At 39.9% G+C, this 21,479-nt stretch overlaps 1 protein-coding gene across 1 annotated transcript in view; it reads right to left on the reverse strand.

The window, feature by feature from the left end:
• Positions 1–21,479, reverse strand: part of CAMKMT (calmodulin-lysine N-methyltransferase) — a 383,612-nt gene that overhangs the window by 332,984 nt on the left and 29,149 nt on the right. The window contains exon 3 of the mRNA XM_019549368.1: positions 11,645–11,709. Coding sequence (XP_019404913.1) covers positions 11,645–11,709 — 65 coding nt within the window. The remainder of the gene's footprint in view (positions 1–11,644; positions 11,710–21,479) is intronic.

Below are 21,479 nucleotides of genomic sequence, written 5' to 3' on the forward strand. Positions count from 1 at the left end.
CCCCCTGCTCAAGGCAAGATAATCTCTGACTAAACCATCCCAGCCAAGTGTCTGTCAAAGCTGCTACTGAAATTTTCCAAGGACAGGAATTCCACAGTATCTCTAAGTAGCCTGTCCCAGTACTTAACCACCCTCTCCAAACTAAATGTATTTTGCTGCAGCATGAGGCCATTGCACCTAGTCCAGTCCTCTCTGGCCACAGGGAAAAGCCCATTCCCATCATCCTTATAGCCTCCCTTCAGGTATTTGAAGACTATGATTGAATATTCTCTCAGGCTTTTCTTCACCAGACTACATAACCCTAGTTCTTTCAGCCTTTCCTTCTAAGTCTTGCTTCCCAGGTCCATAATCCCTTTTATTGCTCTGCACTAGACTCTTTCCATTCACACATTACAAAAACTTAAAAGTCATCTCTGAGACTGCCTCTAAATACACTTCATTTTGAATAGATTGAAGGGCATACAAAAGCCAATGCCACTTCTCAAACAACTGAACAGCAATAATATCAGAATGAATAATTCAATCTTAATAAAAACTATGTAATTTTAGCAGGAAGCAGACATTTTGAACTGGGAAGACAGAAGTGTTCTTTCTTGCCCTTAGTCTTTTAATGAACATTGAGTTTTAAGAGTTAGGGTGGGGGGGAGAACACAGATAAGCTATAATGTCAGCAATACATCCCCTTCAGGTGAGAGAGGAACTATTGTCTTATGGATAAGATACAGCATGAAGAATCAGTAGAACTGGGTTTTCAGTTCTAACTACCACAGTAATGTTCCACCACTGCCTTCAGTTGATCAGTTAGTCTCCACACCTCAAATTTTCCACCTATAAAGGAGGGAACAAGTTATACTAAATCAGTGTTTCTTAATTCATTGGTATAACATTATAGCATTAAGTGTATAACAAAGGACTAAAAGAAGAAAAGTGTACGTAACCCATTATCAAATAACTTTGAAGTCTTATAGCCAAATTCTATTTCCTCATAGTGTGTCTATTCTATTTATGCATTCAGTACTTCCTTCCTTTTTGGGTTTGTCACTGACTGTATCAATAAGTGTATGTCTCCCACTGCCCTCTGTTCACACACACTCCTGTACCTCTCCCTGCAGACTGCCCCCAAAATAGAAGAACAGTAGGAGCTTCTGAAGCAGTGCTTGCCTAGTGTGGTTCACTCCCTTGTTTCATCTGAGTGACACATAACATGAAATGGAGGAGCAGCATGAACCTCTCCTGCTGATAAAGGTTGTCATCCTATTCTTTTCCCTAGGTAGCTTGATGGCATCTCCTGCCAGGCATGACAGAATCAGTCACTGCCATACTCTCTCCATAGAGGAGCTCAGCTATCTTTGACCTACCCAGTGAGACCTGTGAAGAAACAAGAAGGCCTGTGAACAGAACCTCACATTCCACTGCCAGAAAAGAAAACAAGTCCAATACTTCCAGTGATTTGAGGGGGAGAACAATGGGAGAAAGGAAATTTGCTTCTTTTTTTGGAAAATAGGAAATTTTATTCCATGAGAAGAAATTTTCAAATAAGTAAAAAATATATAAGCAATCCGTGAGTTATATTAATAGTCTTTGATTTCTAAAGAAGAGTCATAGTTTTACATAATAAATATTATTTGAAAAAAATCTTAAATAAAAGAAGATACGGGTAGAAAAAAATATATTTACTAAGTGATTCCCCAAAATTGAGATCAAAGAGATGATGGACTTACAGGAAAAGTACTTTGTTCTTAGTACAATAGATCTTGAAAGTACTCAGGACATAAATAGGCAGCAAATAGATTTTGTAACATTTTATAGCTCATAATTGTTTTTCCAAAACTCAAATAGAACCTGCAGAGAGAAGAAGAGAAATCGAATGTGCACTATAATAACAATATTCTAAAAGACAAAATTGATGTTTATGAATTTCTAGCTTCTCAATCAAAATTCACGAGTAAAAACAATTCAATAGATAATGATAGTTTCTAACATCTGTTAATGAATCACTGTTGTTTATGATGAAGAGAATGTAAAAGGAGTTCAATAATATGATCATCATTCAGTCGTTATGTCTTCAGGAATCTATTTGACCATTTTTGGATTTTTTTTTTTTTTTTAACTATTCATGTACCTTAATTTATATGAGTACAATACAGCAGTCAATGGCACAAAGATTCAATAGATAATGATAGTTTCTAACATCTGTTAATGAATCACTGTTGTTTATGATGAAGAGAATGTAAAAGGAGTTCAATAATATGATCATCATTCAGTCGTTATGTCTTCAGGAATCTATTTGACCATTTTTGGATTTTTTTTTTTTTTTTAACTATTCATGTACCTTAATTTATATGAGTACAATACAGCAGTCAATGGCACAAAGATTCAGGAACTGATATCTTTGTATTTGCATACTACAACATAACCTTGTTTCTTATATTTAGAAACAAAGAAATTTAACAAAGAAATATCATCTCTCTCCATCTCAGTTCCTATATATTAGCAAACCAGTGTAATTGTTCAGTCCATCCCAGCATAAATAATTTTTGGAAACCAGAAGTGACTAATTTTAAAGAAGAAATATTATATTACAATAAATCATTATTGGAATTAGTCATACAAATTACCAGTAAAGGAAAAAAGTAAATCATCATCATAATCTAAAAACAGACGTTCCTTGGTTAGAATTTTTACCGAAGGTCAAAAAAGGCATACAGGAAATATGTGGCTCTAATACACCATCCATTAGAAATGAAATATTCCTTAAAACAGAATTGGAGTCAGCCGACTTCAGAAGACCTACACTTTAAATCTACTCAACTCTGAGGATTTAAACCTTTTCAGTAACTGCACCTGCTTATAGCACAGCAGCTACTTCAGAGGATATGCTGGGATAGTTCTGTAACTGTAGCACCCTCTGCTGCTTTTTCAGTTTCAAAACATGTAATTTTACTCTTGGATATAAAAACTGCCAATTAACAAGAAAACAAAATGAACATATAGTGGTTTCAAATAGAGAAAAAGCTTGCATAACTAAATAGTTCTGAGGCAAGGATTTTTTTGTGATCTCTTTTATTGGACCAACTGTATAGCTGGGAGAGCTCTTGGAAAAACTTTCAGGGATCAAGTGCCCTTCTCCAGGTTTAAGAGAGAAGCAAACAGGCTGAGCTAAATACAAGAAAAAAAATTCGATGCTAATACAGTCTGCTTGGAAGGATGGAAGACGGCTGTGAAGTTGGAGTGGAAAGGTATTAACAGGAGCCTTTATAATATAAAGATAATATATAAGACAAAAGAAGTGCAATAGTATGGGTAATCTAGTTCATGGCAGAGCCAGAGACCATTCAAGAAGGGGATGGGGGGTAGGGATTCCCCCTCCCCCCCCCCCCCCACTTGTGGAAGGTTAAGGTGTTATGCCTTACAGGTTTTTGTCAGGGTTTTTTGTTGGGTAGTTTTACTAATAGGTTAGACAATGGATTTATATAAAATGGTTTGGATAGGGAAGATCCTGTCACTGGCAAGGGGTTGGTCTAGATAACCTCTAAAGGTCCCTTCCAGCCCTACTTTTCTATGATTTTATAATTATTGGCAGTATTTGTTGGGATGCATTGATCCATAAAGTCCAGATTTGTTTACTGTCCAGTAGAGTTATGAATTTCTGTTCTCAGCCCCATCTTCTGGAGGTCCTTTGTAAATTCCCTTCGAGAACAAGGATTTAGGAGGTAAGAGAGGGAGTGGGAGTTCTGTGAAAAATGTGTTCCTACTGGAGTTTGTATGTCTCCATCATTTATGCTTCTTCTCTGAGAGTTCGTTCTGGTGTGTAGTTCCCATCTAGTTTCACCCACGCAGTTTGCACTAGGGCATTTGGTACATTGAAGGAGATATTCCCCATTCTGTAATGTGCATGTGTAGGGTCTGCAGATTCTAATGGCTTTGTTGTAAAGAGTGCTCCCTGCTGCGGTGCTAGAGATGTGTTGAGAAGCTTTGCATTTATTGTTGAGGCATGGTTGTTTCCCATTTGGAGTCCCTTGATCAAAGGGAAGTTTGCTTCTAATGATGAGTTGGCCCAGGTTTGGGAACTTGTTTAAAGGCCAGGAATAGGGGAGTTGGGAATATTTCTCTCAGAGTACAATCTTTTTTGATTATAGGCTATAAATGATAATTTATTCTTATACATATGTAGCAACCATAGAGTGTTTTCAATGGGAGTTGCCTTTTTGTACTGTAATATGTTATTGCATAGTATTTCTGTTTGTTCCAAGATGAAATCTCTCCCTCTCTTTCTGCTGGAGTGTCTTTTTCACGTTGGTGAGGTCAATATTGAAAATGTTCTCCACAGAGCAGATATGGTGGTATCTGGGGGCCTAATCTACCCCAGGGGCTGTAGATTACAGCTACAGGGTGCCTGTAGATTATAGTCGTCTTGCTACTTCAGGGATGGTTGCTGGTTTTATGGTTGCACAGGTGCTGATCCATGTGTTTGCTGTATACTGTATACGGTTCCCTGATATTCAGCTCAGCCTGTGTCTGCTTCTCTCAGACCTAATACATGAAAGCTTGTACAATAGCTATCCTAACTCTTCAGTTGTTCCAATAAAAAATAATTTAAAAATAAAATTAAAAAAAAAATCACAAAAAATCTTTGCCTCATGAACATTTTCTTGACTATCAGAGCTACAATACTCTAACCCTAGTAAATGATTCTTAGTAAAGCTTATGAGAAAGAAAGTTTATTGAGTAAAAAAACCCATTCTTTTGGTAAATTTGCACCTTTTACTTCTTTATCACAATTAGATGCCAAAATATGGTGGGTGAAATTTTTTTTAAACTATCAACAGAGATTACCTGAAAATTCCATAACCTGTTATATTTCAGTGCATACTGATACACTATAGTTTGTTTAGGCTTTCACCAAGTAATGAGGAAGAGCTGTAATATTTTGATAATTTTTCCCTTTCATCTAATATTTACTAAAATAAATCTACAGATTGTGTTATTGGAGAGTTATGTAACATTTTGGCCTTTGTTGCCCATTTCATTGAAAGAGTACAAAGGTGATGAAACAATCACAAAAGGTTCTCTGCAGTTTTTTCCTACGATTTTATTAGCATGGGTATTGTTGTCTTTTGAAATGAACAGGGAGTTTGGCCTCCAGTGCTAACAGATGCCACTGCATGATATCAATGAAGTTCTGGTAGAACGGTTCAGCATCACTGGCCACATTTCCCAGAACTCAGCAATGCCCGATGACAAGGTTAGTACCGCCTTCATACCAGCCATATCAAATTTTAGCAGATGCCACATCATAGTCTAAAAAAAATATGTACCTTCCTAAATCCCAGTCTACCCTTCTCGCCTATGCACAGAGGTTTGTCAGTGGAAGACCATCACATCTGGCACTGCATCACTTTTGTATTAAGAGAAGAAACATCTGCAGAGATTTCATTTGCAATCTGCTGCATCAAAAAATAGTTGTTAGGAAACATTTAAACCCCAAAAATTATCTTTAAAAAGTTGTTTTCAATGCAAATATATCCTTTCTAATATTTTCAAGAGAGATAGAAAGTGGGTATAGTCTGAACAAGAGATTTTTAGATTAACACTAGAGACTGGTTTACTACACAGTTCCAGGTTACCACTTTTTCTGCACATCTGGAATAATTTTCCAAGGTTTTTTTAATTAAATTTTTATGGACTTCTATGTGTATACCAAGTCATATTTCTGAAAGCTATCACATGTATTACTTGAAAGTCACCTATTCATATTTTATATAATGCTGCCAGCTAGTGGCACATCTTATACTGAGTTAATGTCCCTAGAAGTATACAACAGGTAATATTTACTTGCACCCACTCTACTCTTAGTTATTTACAGGGATGTAATTGAACTATTTAAGGACCCAGATCACAGATTAAATCACAATGCACTATACATTAAACATAAGGATTTAACAAGACATAGTCTGTTAGAGTATATTGTTTTAATAAAGATGGTTATAACATTTATCAGAAAAAAATAAAAATAAGAAAATCTTATTTGATATGAAAAATGATGTAGTTGTTTAGGAAATACTCATTATAAAAATACATTAAACACACGATTTTTTACAAAATCGTTTATATAAACATATACTTAATAAAAACATATTATGTGTATAAAAGTTTACCTGTAGTCCAAATATTCATCTTTCAGATAATTACCACATATGTAGTATATATACAAAATAGTTAAATGCTTATAAGCTTTTCATATCTGATAATTAAATCAAAAACATTTCAAGCAAAAGTACAGATCTAAGCAGAAACCTGTGCAGAGTCCTCTGTAGATAAATCATGTATTTTTATACAGCACGATCCTCAAAACAATTAAAGTTTATAACATTTCAACTGATCTCACAGGAGAGGCTGCCACTGTATAAAAGACAATCAATATAGCTGGCTGGCTATATTAGTATTAGTTGCTTTACTGTAAAATACTAAAGAAATTCTGTTTTAAAGTATAACAAGATTGTTAGGGGAAGCTGTTACTTGATAAAAGCAGAGTTCTTTAAAAAACAGCATATGGTTTATATTAAAAAAAGAGGTTGTTAATTCATACCATATTTTATTGCATACAACACACCCTGGTATAAAATACCAACTTGTTTTTGAATGGCAGAATGAAGAATTAAGAAAAAGATATCTTTTCTTGTAGTAAATAACTGAGTAGCACCAGCTACAGAGATAACCCACTAATTGTTCTGCTCCCTGTGTGTCCCGTACGGATATTACTTTTGCTTTTGCCAGGTAAGGCAGAAATTGCTCTTACCATGTTTCTCGCATATAATTTGCACAATTTCCTGCTGCTGTTTTTTTGGGAAAAGGTGTATGCAGTATACAAGAAAATATATTAGAAAAATCAGAGTAGAATGCATCCAGAAAACAGAAAAAAATTACCTTCAAAATAAATAAATAATCTAATCAAAATATTTCCTTAAAAATGAAGGTGTGACTAAGAAAGTCAGAGGTATCAATTTTATTATAAAATACTATTCAAGACAGGGCTGTCCAACCAACAGCCTGTGAGCTACGTGCAACCTCCAAGGCTAGGGCCAGAAATTACACATAAAGTTCGAAAATCGAAAGTTTCGAAGATCGAAAAACAGTTCAACTCTGCAACGCAAGAGAAGTTCAGTGCACATAACCACTTTCTAAATGGCCAAAACCTGGATGTATGTAGTATTACACTTAACTAATTTAAGTTAAATCAGTTTACTGAACTTCTGTCCCAGATCCCCTTCAGATTCAAGTTAACTGACAGTTCCCCAGCATCCCAGGATGCTTTGCACCTCTCCCATAACACCCTCCCCCTTGCAGGGTGGGTGGGCTAGCCATGGCAGAAGCTGTCTGCTCCAGCTGAGCAGGGAGGTGTGCTGTAGCACACCCCCTTCCCCACAGCTTCTGGCTTGCCTGGGCCACTGCAGCCATGTGGCTGCATTTCCAAAATCAAAAGTAAATGTCTGTTTACTTGCTTATCAGCAGTTTAAATTAACTTGTGAAGATTAAACAGATTAAGCTTTGGGCTTTTTGACTGTCTGTACATAGCCAAAAGTGTTAAACTACAGCTCCCAGTCTGAGCATCACTCCCCTTATCACTCTTCTGTTGCTAGAGTTTTCAGGATCCCCCTTTCCTCCAGCTTCTCCTGTCTGCTCCTGTCCCTGGGGATATCATGGAACCACCCAAAGGGCTGAGGGAGCCTATGGCCAAAGAGCTCAGGAGAACCTGTGGGGGCAGGGCAGGGCAGGGGGGGAAATGTGTCATGTGACAGGGAGACCCATGTGACAGCAGGGACCTCAGAAGGCATGTGACTCCATATGGTATGTGGCAGGAGAGACTGCAGCCCCTGGCCATTCAGAAATGGGAAAGTCCCGGTTTAAGATGATAACATTATGTCAGATTCAGATTAACAGAATAATGATATTTAAAAAGGGTTAACAGGCTGACCATGAAATTCAAGACCTGTTAGCCTGACATGGATCCCAGGCAAAACAACTGAACAACTGATGTAGGACTTGACTAATCAAAAATTAAAAGTAGGGTAATATAACTAATGACAAATCAACAAGGTTTTGTCAAATTAATTTGATATCTTTTTGTTTGATCAAGTTACATGTCAAAGCAATACACTTAAAATTTATGCAAGACATTTCATTTAGAACTGCAAAACATTTTGATTGAGAAGTTGAATAATGCAAAAAAAAAAATCAACATGGAGTACACTGAACAGACTGAAAAGTGGCTGTAACAAAAGGACTCAAAATATAATTGTAAATGGAGAGCCATCATCAAGTTTTCTAATGGGGTTCCATAAGAACCTGCTCTTCATCCCATGTTACTTAAAACTGCTTGAAAGACAACATAGAAACAAAGTTGCAAGGGACAGACGTGATGGGTCAACCCCCTACAGGAATACAGGAATGCTATTCCTTAAATGTCCCTATCAAAAGCTTATGTAGTACATTGGTAGCTGCAAGCTACCAAGTCTGTTTCACATACCTCACTGACCAAGGACAACGAAAAGCTGTTACATTTTAGTAACTCCCATTCAAGTGGCAGGATCGCAAAACAATGAGGATGCAATGGAGAGGAAACAAAAGCACATGCTTTTATAAACACAGGGCCTCCCCTCACTGCCTCCTGTTAACTGCAGGAACAACAGAGAAAGACAGAAACTAGGGGGGGAAAGTCATGTGCAATAAGGGAGTGATCCTGAACTCCTTAGGGGACTATAACCAATTCCTAAAGAAGGCTCAAAAGTAGTAAAGAAACTGAGACAGGGAAATGTGTTCAGACACTTACTAGATTTTACATTACTTACCATAACTAATGTAAAGGTTGCCGGCAACACAAAAGGACTAAATTTGATGACCTACGACAATAAGAGGGGTGAGGGGTCAACTTTTTCTGGTTAGCCCCATAACCCTTGCAAGTGCTACTCTGATGCCCTTAACCTGCCTGATCTATTTATCTCCTTTCTGCTCACTTCCATATCCTCTGCTGTGTTCTCTACTCCCTCCCCAATTTCCCACAAGTCACACACAGAGACTGTCTTTGCCACTTGTGGCATACATCCCACAGGTTGGCCACCCTGACTTAGAATATCAACTTCTACTTCTGGTAGTCTTAAGTGATGTTGTAGAAATGATGGTATAGGAAATATGCAACATGCAAGGATTTTCAAGATAGGTGATATCTCTTATTGGACCAGCTGCACGGTGGGGATAGACTTAAGACCTGAAGAAGAATGCACTGCCTTCAAAAGCTTGTCTACGTCTATATCCACCATGCAACTGGTCCAATTAAAGATATGACCTATAAAACTCCTTCCCTCTCACAACCTCTTGCATTTATTAAGAACACTTATTTTTTAAACAAAGTCTAAGTATTTATCTACTTCAGTTATCACATTCCTTGTAGAGGTAAACTATAAACTCAGATTTAGCGTATACTACATGGGTTGTTGGCCATGACTGACAAGTATAATAGGAAACATCCTCAGATGGACACAATTACGCTATGTTGGCTTAGTCTCTGTTGTCCAGGAAACTGGCGGAACAATGCTGACAAAAAACTCCATCTGTTGACATATACATCTACTATAAGGAGGCTTTCCCAGCTTGTCTGTAGTATAAACAAGACCTCAGTCTATCTGTAAGACTGGAACTCTGGGAAAAGGTTATGCTTATGCTGTTGGATATTCCAAAGGATTAGCACAGGCCCCAACAGTTAAACAGTCCTTTAGGAAGGTTGGTTGCAAGATCCCATTTCAATAAATGGATAAACAGAGACTCTTTAACCAGAAAATGTGCCAAGTAGAGAAAACCAATTCTGCAATCTACAACCTTATGAACATAGGTTCCAAACACAGCAATCTGATGAGTGTCCAGCTGGGGAAAATTTCCCATGGCTGTGACAGGCAGTTCTGCTAGTATATATATAGTATGCTTTTCTGGCACACACATCAAGTAAGAAATCAAATTTTATCAGTGTTCTGACACAAGCAGGCTGGCAAATGTTTTCATGTGTAAACATAGCCTTATAGAGAGCCATCCTGGATCACTCCACAAACTGGACAGAAGGAAATGATATGCATTTCAGTACAAACAAGTATCTAAATACAGAGAATGAAGACCATGCATACAAAATGGGGAGCTATCCTAGGAAGTGGTGTCAAAATGATTTGATGACCAGTGTGAACGTAAGCACTCAGCATAGTACTGTGGTGAAAACAGGATGAATAAATAGGACAATAATGACTAGAAGTAGAGAGGAGTTATTGCATCAATGCTTTGTCCTGATATAATTGCTACAGAAATACTGTATCTAGTCCTGGTGTCCATAATTCAAGCGTACTGCAAAATTGAGCCAGGTCCAAAGAAGAGGCACAAGAATACTTAAACACTTCAAAACACGTGCTAGGGTGAAAAGCTTAAAGGAGATGATCTATTTAGTTTGTACAAGAGAAAGTTAAGGGGTGACTTGGTAAGTCTATAAATACCTATATGAGTAATAGCAGTTTGGTAAGAGGACTCTTTAGTCTAGCGCACAAAGGTAGCACAAGGTTCAGTTTTGGAACCTGATACTATTTATTTATTTATATTACATTTATATTCCACCCAATTCAAAAGGCTCAGAATGGCTAGAATGGGAGTGATTAAAACCATCAGAACAAGTTACTGTATCTACAATCCGTTTTGAGAGCATTGCTGATACCAGTAGTTAAATGATGTGTTATAGTTATGGTAGGCTGAGGTAAGGACTTTGAGCATCTGCTCTATTTGTGGTCTAGATGTTGCTGCTAAGCATTTCCCCAAAGAGATGAAGTTACAAAATGTTCCAAGTTACTGATAAAAGGAACCTGCTCATTATTCTATGGATAACCAATGAGGGGATAGGGGAATTCAGTCTTTCATAAATACAAGCTACATACAACAGTTATGTTCACAATTCCTGCTGCAAAATAGATCTCTCTACACCCAAAAATAAAATAAGTTGATAACAGAAAAATAACAATTCACATCAGTAAGATTTCCCTATATAGTAAACAATATTAAAATGGTAAACCAGCATAAACATACATTTATTTAACCACATGCTTTTATACAGCACCCGTTATCATAGTATCAATGCTTCCCAGGTAAGTTAGATTGTTATAGAGCATAGGTGGCCAACCTGCAACATACATGCCACAAGTGGCATGTGAGACCTCAATGCTCAAGTAAAAGAAGATGCCAGAATGGAGGCAGGGAGTGGAAAGTACTGAGATGTGGCATCAGATTTCACCAAGCGTCAGGTTAACCCTTCCTGGGCCCTACGGCTGCTGCCAACTTCAGAGCTTGAGATCCTTGCTTGCTATATAAAACTGTGGTGGTTACAGAGCTAGGGAAAGGTTAAACTGCTCCACTCCAAGGTAGAGCCCCACAGGGTGCAAACTCTATGCCTCTCAGGGGTGTGGATGAGAGCAGCTCTCAAGAAAGGGGCAAGACTTATCTTGTATTATGCCTGCCAAAACTGCTATCCATCGCTAGTATAGTGTGTTCATATTGTAATAGTTATAAAGCTGGTTTCCACCAATATAATGTTGTACTTAGACAAAAATAATTAGTAACTTACAGACATTCCCTGTGTTGTCAAAACTTGTAAGAAGATCTTCCACATTTAAGAGTCCATCGTTAAATCTAGAAGACAACAGAATTTTTTATTTCATCAAGTAACAAAATGTGTTTTCAGTACTCTTTTGAAAGGATATTTAGTCAACACCAAATCTACTTTTCTGACAATTTTCTGTCAAAACCTTTCATAAATATATAAAAACAGATACTATTTTAGCCACTAGAGGGAGGATAAAGAAATAACTAACACTAGTCTAAAAATTAGGTGCGAGAATTCAGAACTTTGGAAATTGTTTTAAAACAAGCATTTGCAACACTAAACATTATTTTAAAAAGAGAGGTTTGCTTAAGTTGAATGTGTAAAGGAAAAGTTTTGAGAAAAAAATTAACCAACTCCTAAATAGCAACTGCAAAAGATTTTTTTTATTATGATTAGTTTTGTATATTCATAACAATGAATAGGATTATAAGTGCTTTATTTATATGTTAATGTTAACAATATAACGGACTAATGTATCCAACTGATTAATCAGTTTCTTTGGTTGTCCACTGGTGTAACCCAGTTAAAATAAATATCACATAATTAAAATTACATAGCCGATCAAGCAAGCCTCAGAGATCAAGATAAACAGGTCATATATTTAAACCACATATTACAGTTTAACAAGTCATTAAGATCCACAAAAATCTGTATATAAATTCAATAGGAAATGGTTCCCAAAACATCCTACTAGTTTAAATGCTAGAGCCTTCAACTTGGATTCAACTGTCAGAATTTGTTTAGATTAATTAGGGTGCCTCTCAGATTATTCAAAAACAAATAACTAAAAATAACCCACCAGCACAAGATTTCAATGGAGACAGGAACTTTGACACCAGAAATACAAGCCTCTACCACTTTATTTGAAAGAATAATTCCATTATCTGTTAGCAGAAGTAGATTTTATTCTCTGAGGATCAGGTAACATGACACGTTTCAAGTAAACCTGTTTTATTTGCACATATTTTTCAGAGCCATGGGAAAAGAAAAGCATACCATTTTAGCCATTACAACAGCAATATCACTAGTATATCAAGTTTTGAAGATGCTCTGATCTTATAGCATCAACTAAAGAGAGAATTCTTTCTTAATTCCCAACCTGTCCCATTTTCTCTACCTCCTGAAGCAGATCCAGCAGCACACTTATAAGATGGGAAACTCCCTTCTTGAGAGCACGGAGGCAGAAAGGAATCTTGGAGTCATTATCGACTCCAAGATGAACATGGGCCAACAATGCAAGGTCACGGTTGTCAGGGCTAACCGGACCGTGTCATGCATCCACAGGTGCATCTCAAGTACGGCCAAGGAGGTGATCCTCCCCCTCTACGCAACACCAGTCAGGCCACAGCTGGAGTACTGTGTCCAGTTCTGTATGCCCCACTTCAGGAAGGATGAGGACAACATTGAGAGGGTCCAGAGGAGGGCCACCCGCATGGTCTGGGGACAACAGGGCAGACCCTACAATGAGAGACTGTGGGACCTGAACCTGTTCAGCCTTCACAAGCAAAGGCTGAGGGGGATCTGGTGACCATCTATAAACTAGGGGGGACCAGAAGGGTTTGGGAGAGTCCTTGTTTCCCCTAGCGCCCCCTGGCATAACAAGGAATAACGGCCACAAGTTGTTGGAGAGTAGGTTTAGATTAGACATCCATAAGAACTACTTCACGGTTAGGGAGGCTAGGATCTGGAATCAACTTCCAAGGGAAGTAGTTCTGGCTCCTACCCTGGGGGTCTTTAAGAAGAGCCTTGATGCCTGCCTGGCAGGAGTCATCCGAGTCCAGTTTTTCTCCTGCTCAGGTGGGGGGTCGGACTTGAAGATCCACAAGGTCCCTTCCGACCCTACTTCTATGATTCTTCTCCCACTCTGATTTTCAAATAATCCACCAATTTGGGCTTAGATGGTAAGTAGATGCCCTCTCCTGGAAGGCCAAGTATAATGCAAACTTAGAGGAACCATCTGAACCCAGCCCCATTTTGAAGCTTCACTTCACCAGCATTGCGTTGCCAGATCTCTCTCTGCTCCATACCATCACCTACAAGGGACTACTCCAGGAAGAACAGGCAACGTTCAAACAACAACTCCATCAGGTCCAGGATGGAGTCATATTTACCCCGGGTAAGATCTATGTGCCCCCAGGTCTGCTAGACTCACTATACATTTCCTTCACCATGACTCCCCATTAGCAGGCCACCCTGGAACTGAAAAGACCTACCAACTAATCTCCAATGACTTTTGGTGGCTGTGGCTATACAAGATGGTGCAGGCCTTTGTCTGCTCTTGCAATGTTGGTGCCTGCACTATGAGACCCCTCAGAAATCCAGCAGACTACTCCAACCCTTTCTCACCCACCTCAGTCATGGTCTGTAAGCTCCCTGAACTTCAACAAGGTCTTGAAGCAGTATGCCCTGTGTTACCTCAGTTTCCAAAAGAACAATTGGTTTCTGCTCCTGGCACTCAGAGAAATGGCCTACAATAACTCTAAGCATGCTTTGCCAACTATGAGTTTCACCCCAGTTGCATCCCACCTTACCCACTAACTCAGGGGTTCTCAAACTGCGAGTTGCGACCCCCCGGGGGCCTGCGAGCAACTTCAGAGGGGGCCACAAACTTCCCGGGGAGTACATGCAGCAGTGAGGAAAGCAGCTGCCGCATGTGAACTCCCCGTTCCCCATCATCCAGCGCTCAGGGTCATGGTATCACAAAGTTTGAGAACACCTGCACTAACTCCAATAAGTCTACAGCCACAGATTGGATACACTGTATGCATAAAGTTCAGGAGCAATTAAAGCATTGCCTGGAGAAGGCCAGAGAGGCCTATAAGCAACAGGCAGACCAGCATAAACAGTCAGCGCCTACCAACTCAGCAGGACCAGAAAGTGCAGTTATCAGCTGAACATCTCCACAAAAACCAGCACTCACAGAAGCCAGACCACCACCATCTCAGCCCCTTCCATATAAAGGAATAGAGAATAGTTCAGTTCAATCCTCTTGTTTCTGATCATGTATGCGCTAATGAAGGAAGAACATGCAATTTCACTCTTCCCACTACAATGCAGGTAAATGAAGCTTCCATAATGCAAGAGATACTTGTGCTGTGAAAATGGAGTAGCTTCTAAAAGAAAAAAATGAAACTCAGATGCAACATAAAATATCTAGTTAGCTCATCTAGCAGAGAACAAACAAAAGTAGCTGGCAGAGAATGGAGGGGATACAGTTTATCTATATAAACATACACCACAGAGGTAGAGAAAAGAAGGAAATTATTGTTTGCTATTTTAAAAAGAGAGAGAGAATGAGTGTCTTTCCAGTCTTTTAACAGATACTTTTCCAAAATGTTACAGACAACCTGGAAACATATATACTTAATATTTTGAAAACTTGGAAAAAAAGAAATGAAATGTTTCCAATATTTACAAATGCTTGTATCCCAAGAACTTTTTCCTATCTAAAAAGGCATGCAAAAAAAACCCTGAACATATGCAGAATAATATAAAACAAAAAAAAGCCTTAAGAACAAAATACAGATGGACTGTTTAACGAAGAGGTAGATTTAAACAAAAAATGAAAAAAGAAGAGAAATAAACATCTAGCCCAAAATAAAGCCACTGGAATTAAATGTGAATAATGTCAAGTAAAACTTAAAATAGATGGTGGATAATTAAAAGAGAATTAAACAGCCAACTACATACATTCTAACTGCACTATAAACAAGAAACATATAAGAGCATTTGGTCTGTTGGCTGATCTGAGTGAATAGCTGAGCAATTAGGCAGAAGGTAGGGCAGGGTGCCACCTTAGAGTGATTGGTTCAGAGAGGCATAAACCTCTGGATGAAACCTCTAATGAAGCAGTTGTTGTATATGAAAACTCATGCTCTTCTGAACTACTTAACTTCTAAGGCGCCACTCTTCCCTATCTTCTGCCTAACTTCAGACTATCACAGCTAATCACTTTTGTGCCAATAGAGCAATTATTGACACTAAAGACACTGCAGAGAAATTATGAGATTTTTCAGTAATCTTCACAGGTGATTTTGGAGAAATCCAGGCCCACCCTTCTCATATATAAAAATTAAGTACTGTCCAATACAAGCATGAAAAGAGAGGTGTTGAAACAAAACTGGAAAGTTAAAGAGCCACAAAACCAATAGGACTGCATAGCATTATCCATGTAGTCTGAAGAAACTAAAGAATGAATAAGCTTTATAAAAGACAAAGTATCTAAAACCAAGCTTCATATCAGAAGTCCTACTTCAAAAATAATGAATAAAAGAAACCACCAACCCACACAAAGAAGCAAACACTGGAAGCAATGCTAACAATTATGGACCTTTGATTTTTGCTTTGGCACCAGGAAGCAATGCTAACAATTATGGACCTTTGATTTTTGCTTTGGCACCAAGAAGATTAATCGAAAAAAAAAACATGATAAAGACACAACAGCACAGCTTGCGGGAAGTAAAACCATGCCTCACCAATATGAGTAGCTAGAATATATATGTATTATCAACACTGAAAAGAAAATAAGCTCTCCTTCCTCTTCGACACGCAGTTAAAGAATATGATAGATTAAAATCTGGTGGGAAGAAGGACCTTTTTGCCATATTGAAAACTGATTATTTACCACCAATGTTCCACATTAGGATCAGTAAAGTTAAATATATTTGTTAATGGTCTAGATAAGAAAGTTTGCATACAACACACAATTCTTGTAAACTGTAAAAGAATGTAAAAAGTCAGGCAAGTGACAGACAAAATTCAGTGTTAAAAGGGCAAAGCACAAATTTGAGGAAGTAATTTTATCTATGCCTATTTCTAGGCTCTAAATAAATTGTAACCACTCAGAAAAAACCTTGGCATTGCTGTGGAAAGCTCAGAATTTAAGCTCAATTTGCACTACTGATTTTAAAAAGTCATAGTGAATAATGATTGAGAGGGAAGAAAGACAGTCATATATGGTTAACTACAAAAAAAATGAAGGGAGCTAACTACGGAAGAACATTACCGTTATAGTTAGAAAGAATCCTTAAAGGACCTTTGATGAGAACATACCTGAGTGGACAAACAATTGTGTGTTACTTTACTTTTTACTGCTTTTCATTTCATACTTTTCATTCTGCAGATGCTCAACTGACAATATTCTCTTACTTAATCTGGATGGAATTATGTTTGAAAAAACTTATTTGGGCAGTCCCTACTCCTCTTTCAGATCTGGAGACAGGAGACAGAACCCAGGGGTTCTGTCTCCCAATTACTGTACGATAATCTTCAAAATCAGAATACTCTGATGAGAGGGACACAAAAGGTATAGGCAACTGACAGCAAAGTCAGAGGCAAGCAGACAGCTGTGTCATGCTCCTCTGACCAGTGTCTAAAGAGAGTTAGCATGGACCACTGTAGATACCTTACAAGGTCAGCAGCTAATGGCCTGCAGGTTGAATCAGGCCTGGGGAACCAGTGGATCTGGCTTCTGAAGCAGGGCCTTCAACAGCATTCCAGGTTGTGGGGAGGAGGGGAAGGGAGCTTGGCCCATGCCACAGCCTGGCAGCAGAGAGAAGAGGAAGTGGTGGTGGTGGTGCCCAGGTCCTAGTGCTGGTCTACCTTTAACCCAGGCTGGATCATTCTAGCCAGCTGCCAGAAAATGTTGCTGACGCCACATCACAGAATGAGATAAAGTATCACCAAGAAAATCTGAGATGGGGAAAATGTGTAACAAATACAAGCTCAGTGCTCCTCAGTCTTCTCAGCTGGGACATTCAGCATGTACATTTGTTCTTAACCTAATTTCAGTTTTTTATTAAGTTGTAAAGCACTAAAGTAAATGTTTATGCATTTACTTTTGTCTGGGTTTGTTTATAAAGGGATATTAAATCAGATAATCTTTAGCTTGTCCGTGTGAAAGGGACACACGTGTTTTTAAATGGAATCAAGACACAGCAATTAATCCTCTTTGATACTGAGGGAATTCACATCTAAATAAACTTTTTCTACACTGTACTGCTTCACACCTGAATCATAATGTGCGTTTGTGCTGCAATGTTCCCAAGGCATCAAGATTGGAGGTCTTCACTGTAAAGATGTTACCTCACACAACGCGTTGAATTCTCATACACATATTTATTACTGCAGCTATATCCTGCCCCCATCCTTTAACAAGAATGTCCTACAGAACTCCTAGGCTAGGGACAGACAGTACACATAAACTGGTTTCAGTGATCAGAAGCTGGTTTAAACCTGTAACAGAACACAAATGTTCAGTGCACATAAACCAGTTTGAAAGTGGCTGAAACTGGTTTGAGATAAACCTGGTTGAATGTAGTACCATTTGGCTCAAACCAGTTTATGCAATGTCTGTCCCAGACCCCTTGCTGGTTTATAAAACCAGATTCCCCCAGCATCCCGGCATGCTCTCTGGGCTGGGTGCCCTCTGGGCAAGGCTCTGTACTCCACAGGAGAGCTGGCCCCTTCCCTCTGCTCCCTGGCTGCAGTTCCAGCAGAGACTGCAGGCGTCTGCTTGACTTCTGCTCCTCCTCCTCTAGCACCTCCCGGCTACTAGCCTGAGCCACTTCAGGCATGTGCCTGCGTTTTTTCAGTCCAGAGATGTCTGTATAAGAACAAACTAGTTTAGCCTAGCCAGCTTAAACTAACCTGCAAAAATTGAATCAATTCAGGCTCGGGCTTTTTGAATGTCTGTCCCTAGCCCCAGACTTGGCCACTTACTCTAAAGAGCTGCATGTCCAGTCCTGTCTGGAAAAGGATCAGACTACAGTAACTATCAGAGACAAAGTCAGTAGCACTCCTGGAACTGTTCTTAGTACTCAAAGCAAAGCAGCTCCAGAACAGCAGCAAAGCCGAAGAAAAACCTAAAGGCAACAAACAAGAATGGAAGTAGTAATGACTCACTATTAGTCAGTATTAATAATAACTGGACTCTATTTTTGCTAGTTTCACCACCAAAGCACTAAAAAATGACAAGGTAGACAGTTTTTATAAAGGAGTACACAACACCTTTGGAGATTTTTATGTTAGCAATTAACAAGTGCCCCACGCAGTGTCATCTTGAAACTGTTGTGAACAATACCCCTACAAGCGGCTAACATGAAGATGCTCTGGAGGACAGCTTAGCAATAAGCATTACATGAATTCAACTGTTTAGAAGGACTTAAACCTTTCTGGGGTGGAGTGGGCAGAGGGAATATCAGCCATTTCCCAGTATGTTGGGCAAATAAGCCAGCACTTAGAGGATACAATTTTGGTACCTCTCAATCTCTCTCTCTCTTTCACATAACATTAGGTCTTGTGTAGACTAAACAAGTGGCATGTGTGCACGACATTTTAAAGCACGTAAAATGCTTTTGCAACATTTTAATGGTGTCAGTGTTTGCATGTGTCAGTCGCATACTGCGCAGCAATTCCAGCCTCTGTAGCAAATCAGGCAGCATAATGCACCTTAAATGACTTGAGAGGAGTTTTACTTTGCAGCCCTACAGCCACAAAGTGAAACACTGGGCTCTGTGCAGCTCATGGGCTCTGCAGGAAGCCTGTGCAGGCAGCCTGGCAGCAGCCTTGGAAGGCAGGCTCCACTCAAGAAAAGCGACAAGCCTGATCTCCCCCCGCCCCCCCCGGAGCCTGCCTGAGCTGCGTGGGAGCCTGGTGCTTCCCTCTGCCACTGCAATGTCCCCCGGGATCATTTGAGCTGGGTGCCTGCGGGGGGATGCTGCCTGGGCAGTGGGGGCACCGCTGCCATGGAGGGAAGCATGAGTTCCCACCACAGCCCAGGGACTGCTCTGCCCGCTGGCAGCTCACCCTCCCCTCCCTACCACCAGAGAAGCAGGTAAATTTGGGTGTGTGCACAACACTGGGGGTTTAAAGGGCCCTAAATTGAAGCAGTGTTTTTAAAAACCCACTACTTCAATTTAGGGTCCCCGTTTCATCTACAGATGCCTTTTCATATCAACTTCCAAATCTATAAGCCACTGTCTGGTATTATCACTCAACATGCAAATTCCATCTGCCCCATCTGGGCATTTGTAAAGACTGCAGCTTTTGATTAAGCTGTGATGTTTGTTGGACACCACATTCACACAGGGGGTTGTCCAAGATGTTCATTTTGTACAGTTTTTTCTTGACACATCTGTATCTAGATCTCATTTTGTTCAGCTTGACTCCCACTTATCTGTCAACATCATGCCCAATGAGGGACTCAGTTGGCATAAAATACTGTAGGAATAAGTCTAATCTTTCTGAGCATTCAGCTTACTCTGTTGCTGCCCATAGGTTTGGTTAAGCATCCCCAATCTCTTCCAGGTGCTTGTGGACTGGTTTTTAAGCCTCTTAAGACTCTATCTAGTCAGGTCTTCAGTTAACAATTGATGAAGCAGGTCATCTCTTGCCTTTTTTGTCAATAATGATGTTAGGGCCTGTCTCCTTATGTCACTTGGTTTAACGCCTTACAGGGAGTACACCAGAGAGAGAGAGAGAGAGAGAGAGAGAGAGAGAGAGAGGGAGAGTGTCTAAGTTGGGCAGCCTGTTACAAGTCTCAAAGCACTAAGTGTTTGTCAAGCTTTTTAGTGTGACAACTTCTGCATCATACAGGAGCATAATATTCTGCTGGGGCATATACTACTGCAAGTGCAGTGGTTCTGAGCCTTTTGAAGTTGGTATCCCATGTCATGCTGGCTAAAGAGCTTAAGTCTGATACCTGTGCAGAGACTTTACTGCAGATCTGAATGTGATGCTTATAAGCGAAGGAATGGAATGAGACTCCTAGGTTGGTTGTGGGAGGATATGGTTGCCTACTCTGATATTCAGCATGCTCTTAGCTCAACAATTGTCCAGGGTAGAAGAGTGATGAGATTGATTTATTTATGTTCATCTTCAAGCACTACTTGTGGAGATAGCAATGAGTTCCATGTCAGTACTCAATATCTTTTCCAGTTCTGTCATGTCAATACCTTGAGCTACTATGGTGACATGGTCAGTGTACATGTATTGCTTAGATACTGTATGAACAAAGCCTGAGATCAATATTTTTTAATGCATGTGTGCTAGCATTGATCCTGGGGGGACTCCATTCTTCAGAGTTCATACCCTGCTTTTTTCTCTTTGGCTAGTAGTGAGTTTAAATAATCTGCTGGAGATAGCGTTCATGACGAAAGTGCATAGCTTGCCATCAAGTATCATAGACTGTAGTTCAGGGGTGGGCAAAATATGGCCTGTGGGCTGGATCTGGTCCACCAGGTGACTGGATCTGGCCCACAGCTGCCCCCATGGTGCTCCACATGGGGCCAAGCCCCGCTTGGTCACACCAGGGCAGCCTGCACTAGGCTCCCACTGGCGCCCACAGCCCAGCCCTGGCCAACATGTACAGCTTCTGGAGGGCTGTTCCTTGTGCAGCTGTAGCCAGTGCTGCTTTGAGCCCCCACCTCCAGCAGCAGCTCCTGTTCCTGATCTTGCTCCTGCTGTGCCATGCAAACAGCTTCAGCTGAACAGCTCCTGCCCCAGTTCGTGGGGCTCTGGCTCCAGCACCCGGCTTCAAGCGGAAGGGAGCTGGGAGCTCAAGCCATAGCCCCACATGCCCACTGGGAACAGTGCAATGTGACAGGAATGGGAGGAGGAGCTGCTACTGGAGGTAAGGGGTGCAGAGCAGCACACAGCTGGCTTCAGCCACAACAGAAACAACCCACTAGAAGCTACTCCTGCTGTGCTGTACTATTCCGTTCTGGGCAGGCAAGTGAACAGCTTCAACTGGGCAACTCCTCCAGCACACAGGGCTCCAGCTTCAGCTCCCAGCTGT

The sequence above is a fragment of the Crocodylus porosus genome, unplaced genomic scaffold (assembly GCF_001723895.1).
Source record: "Crocodylus porosus isolate Cpor-Errol unplaced genomic scaffold, CroPor_comp1, whole genome shotgun sequence".
NCBI lineage: Eukaryota > Metazoa > Chordata > Crocodylia > Crocodylidae > Crocodylus > Crocodylus porosus.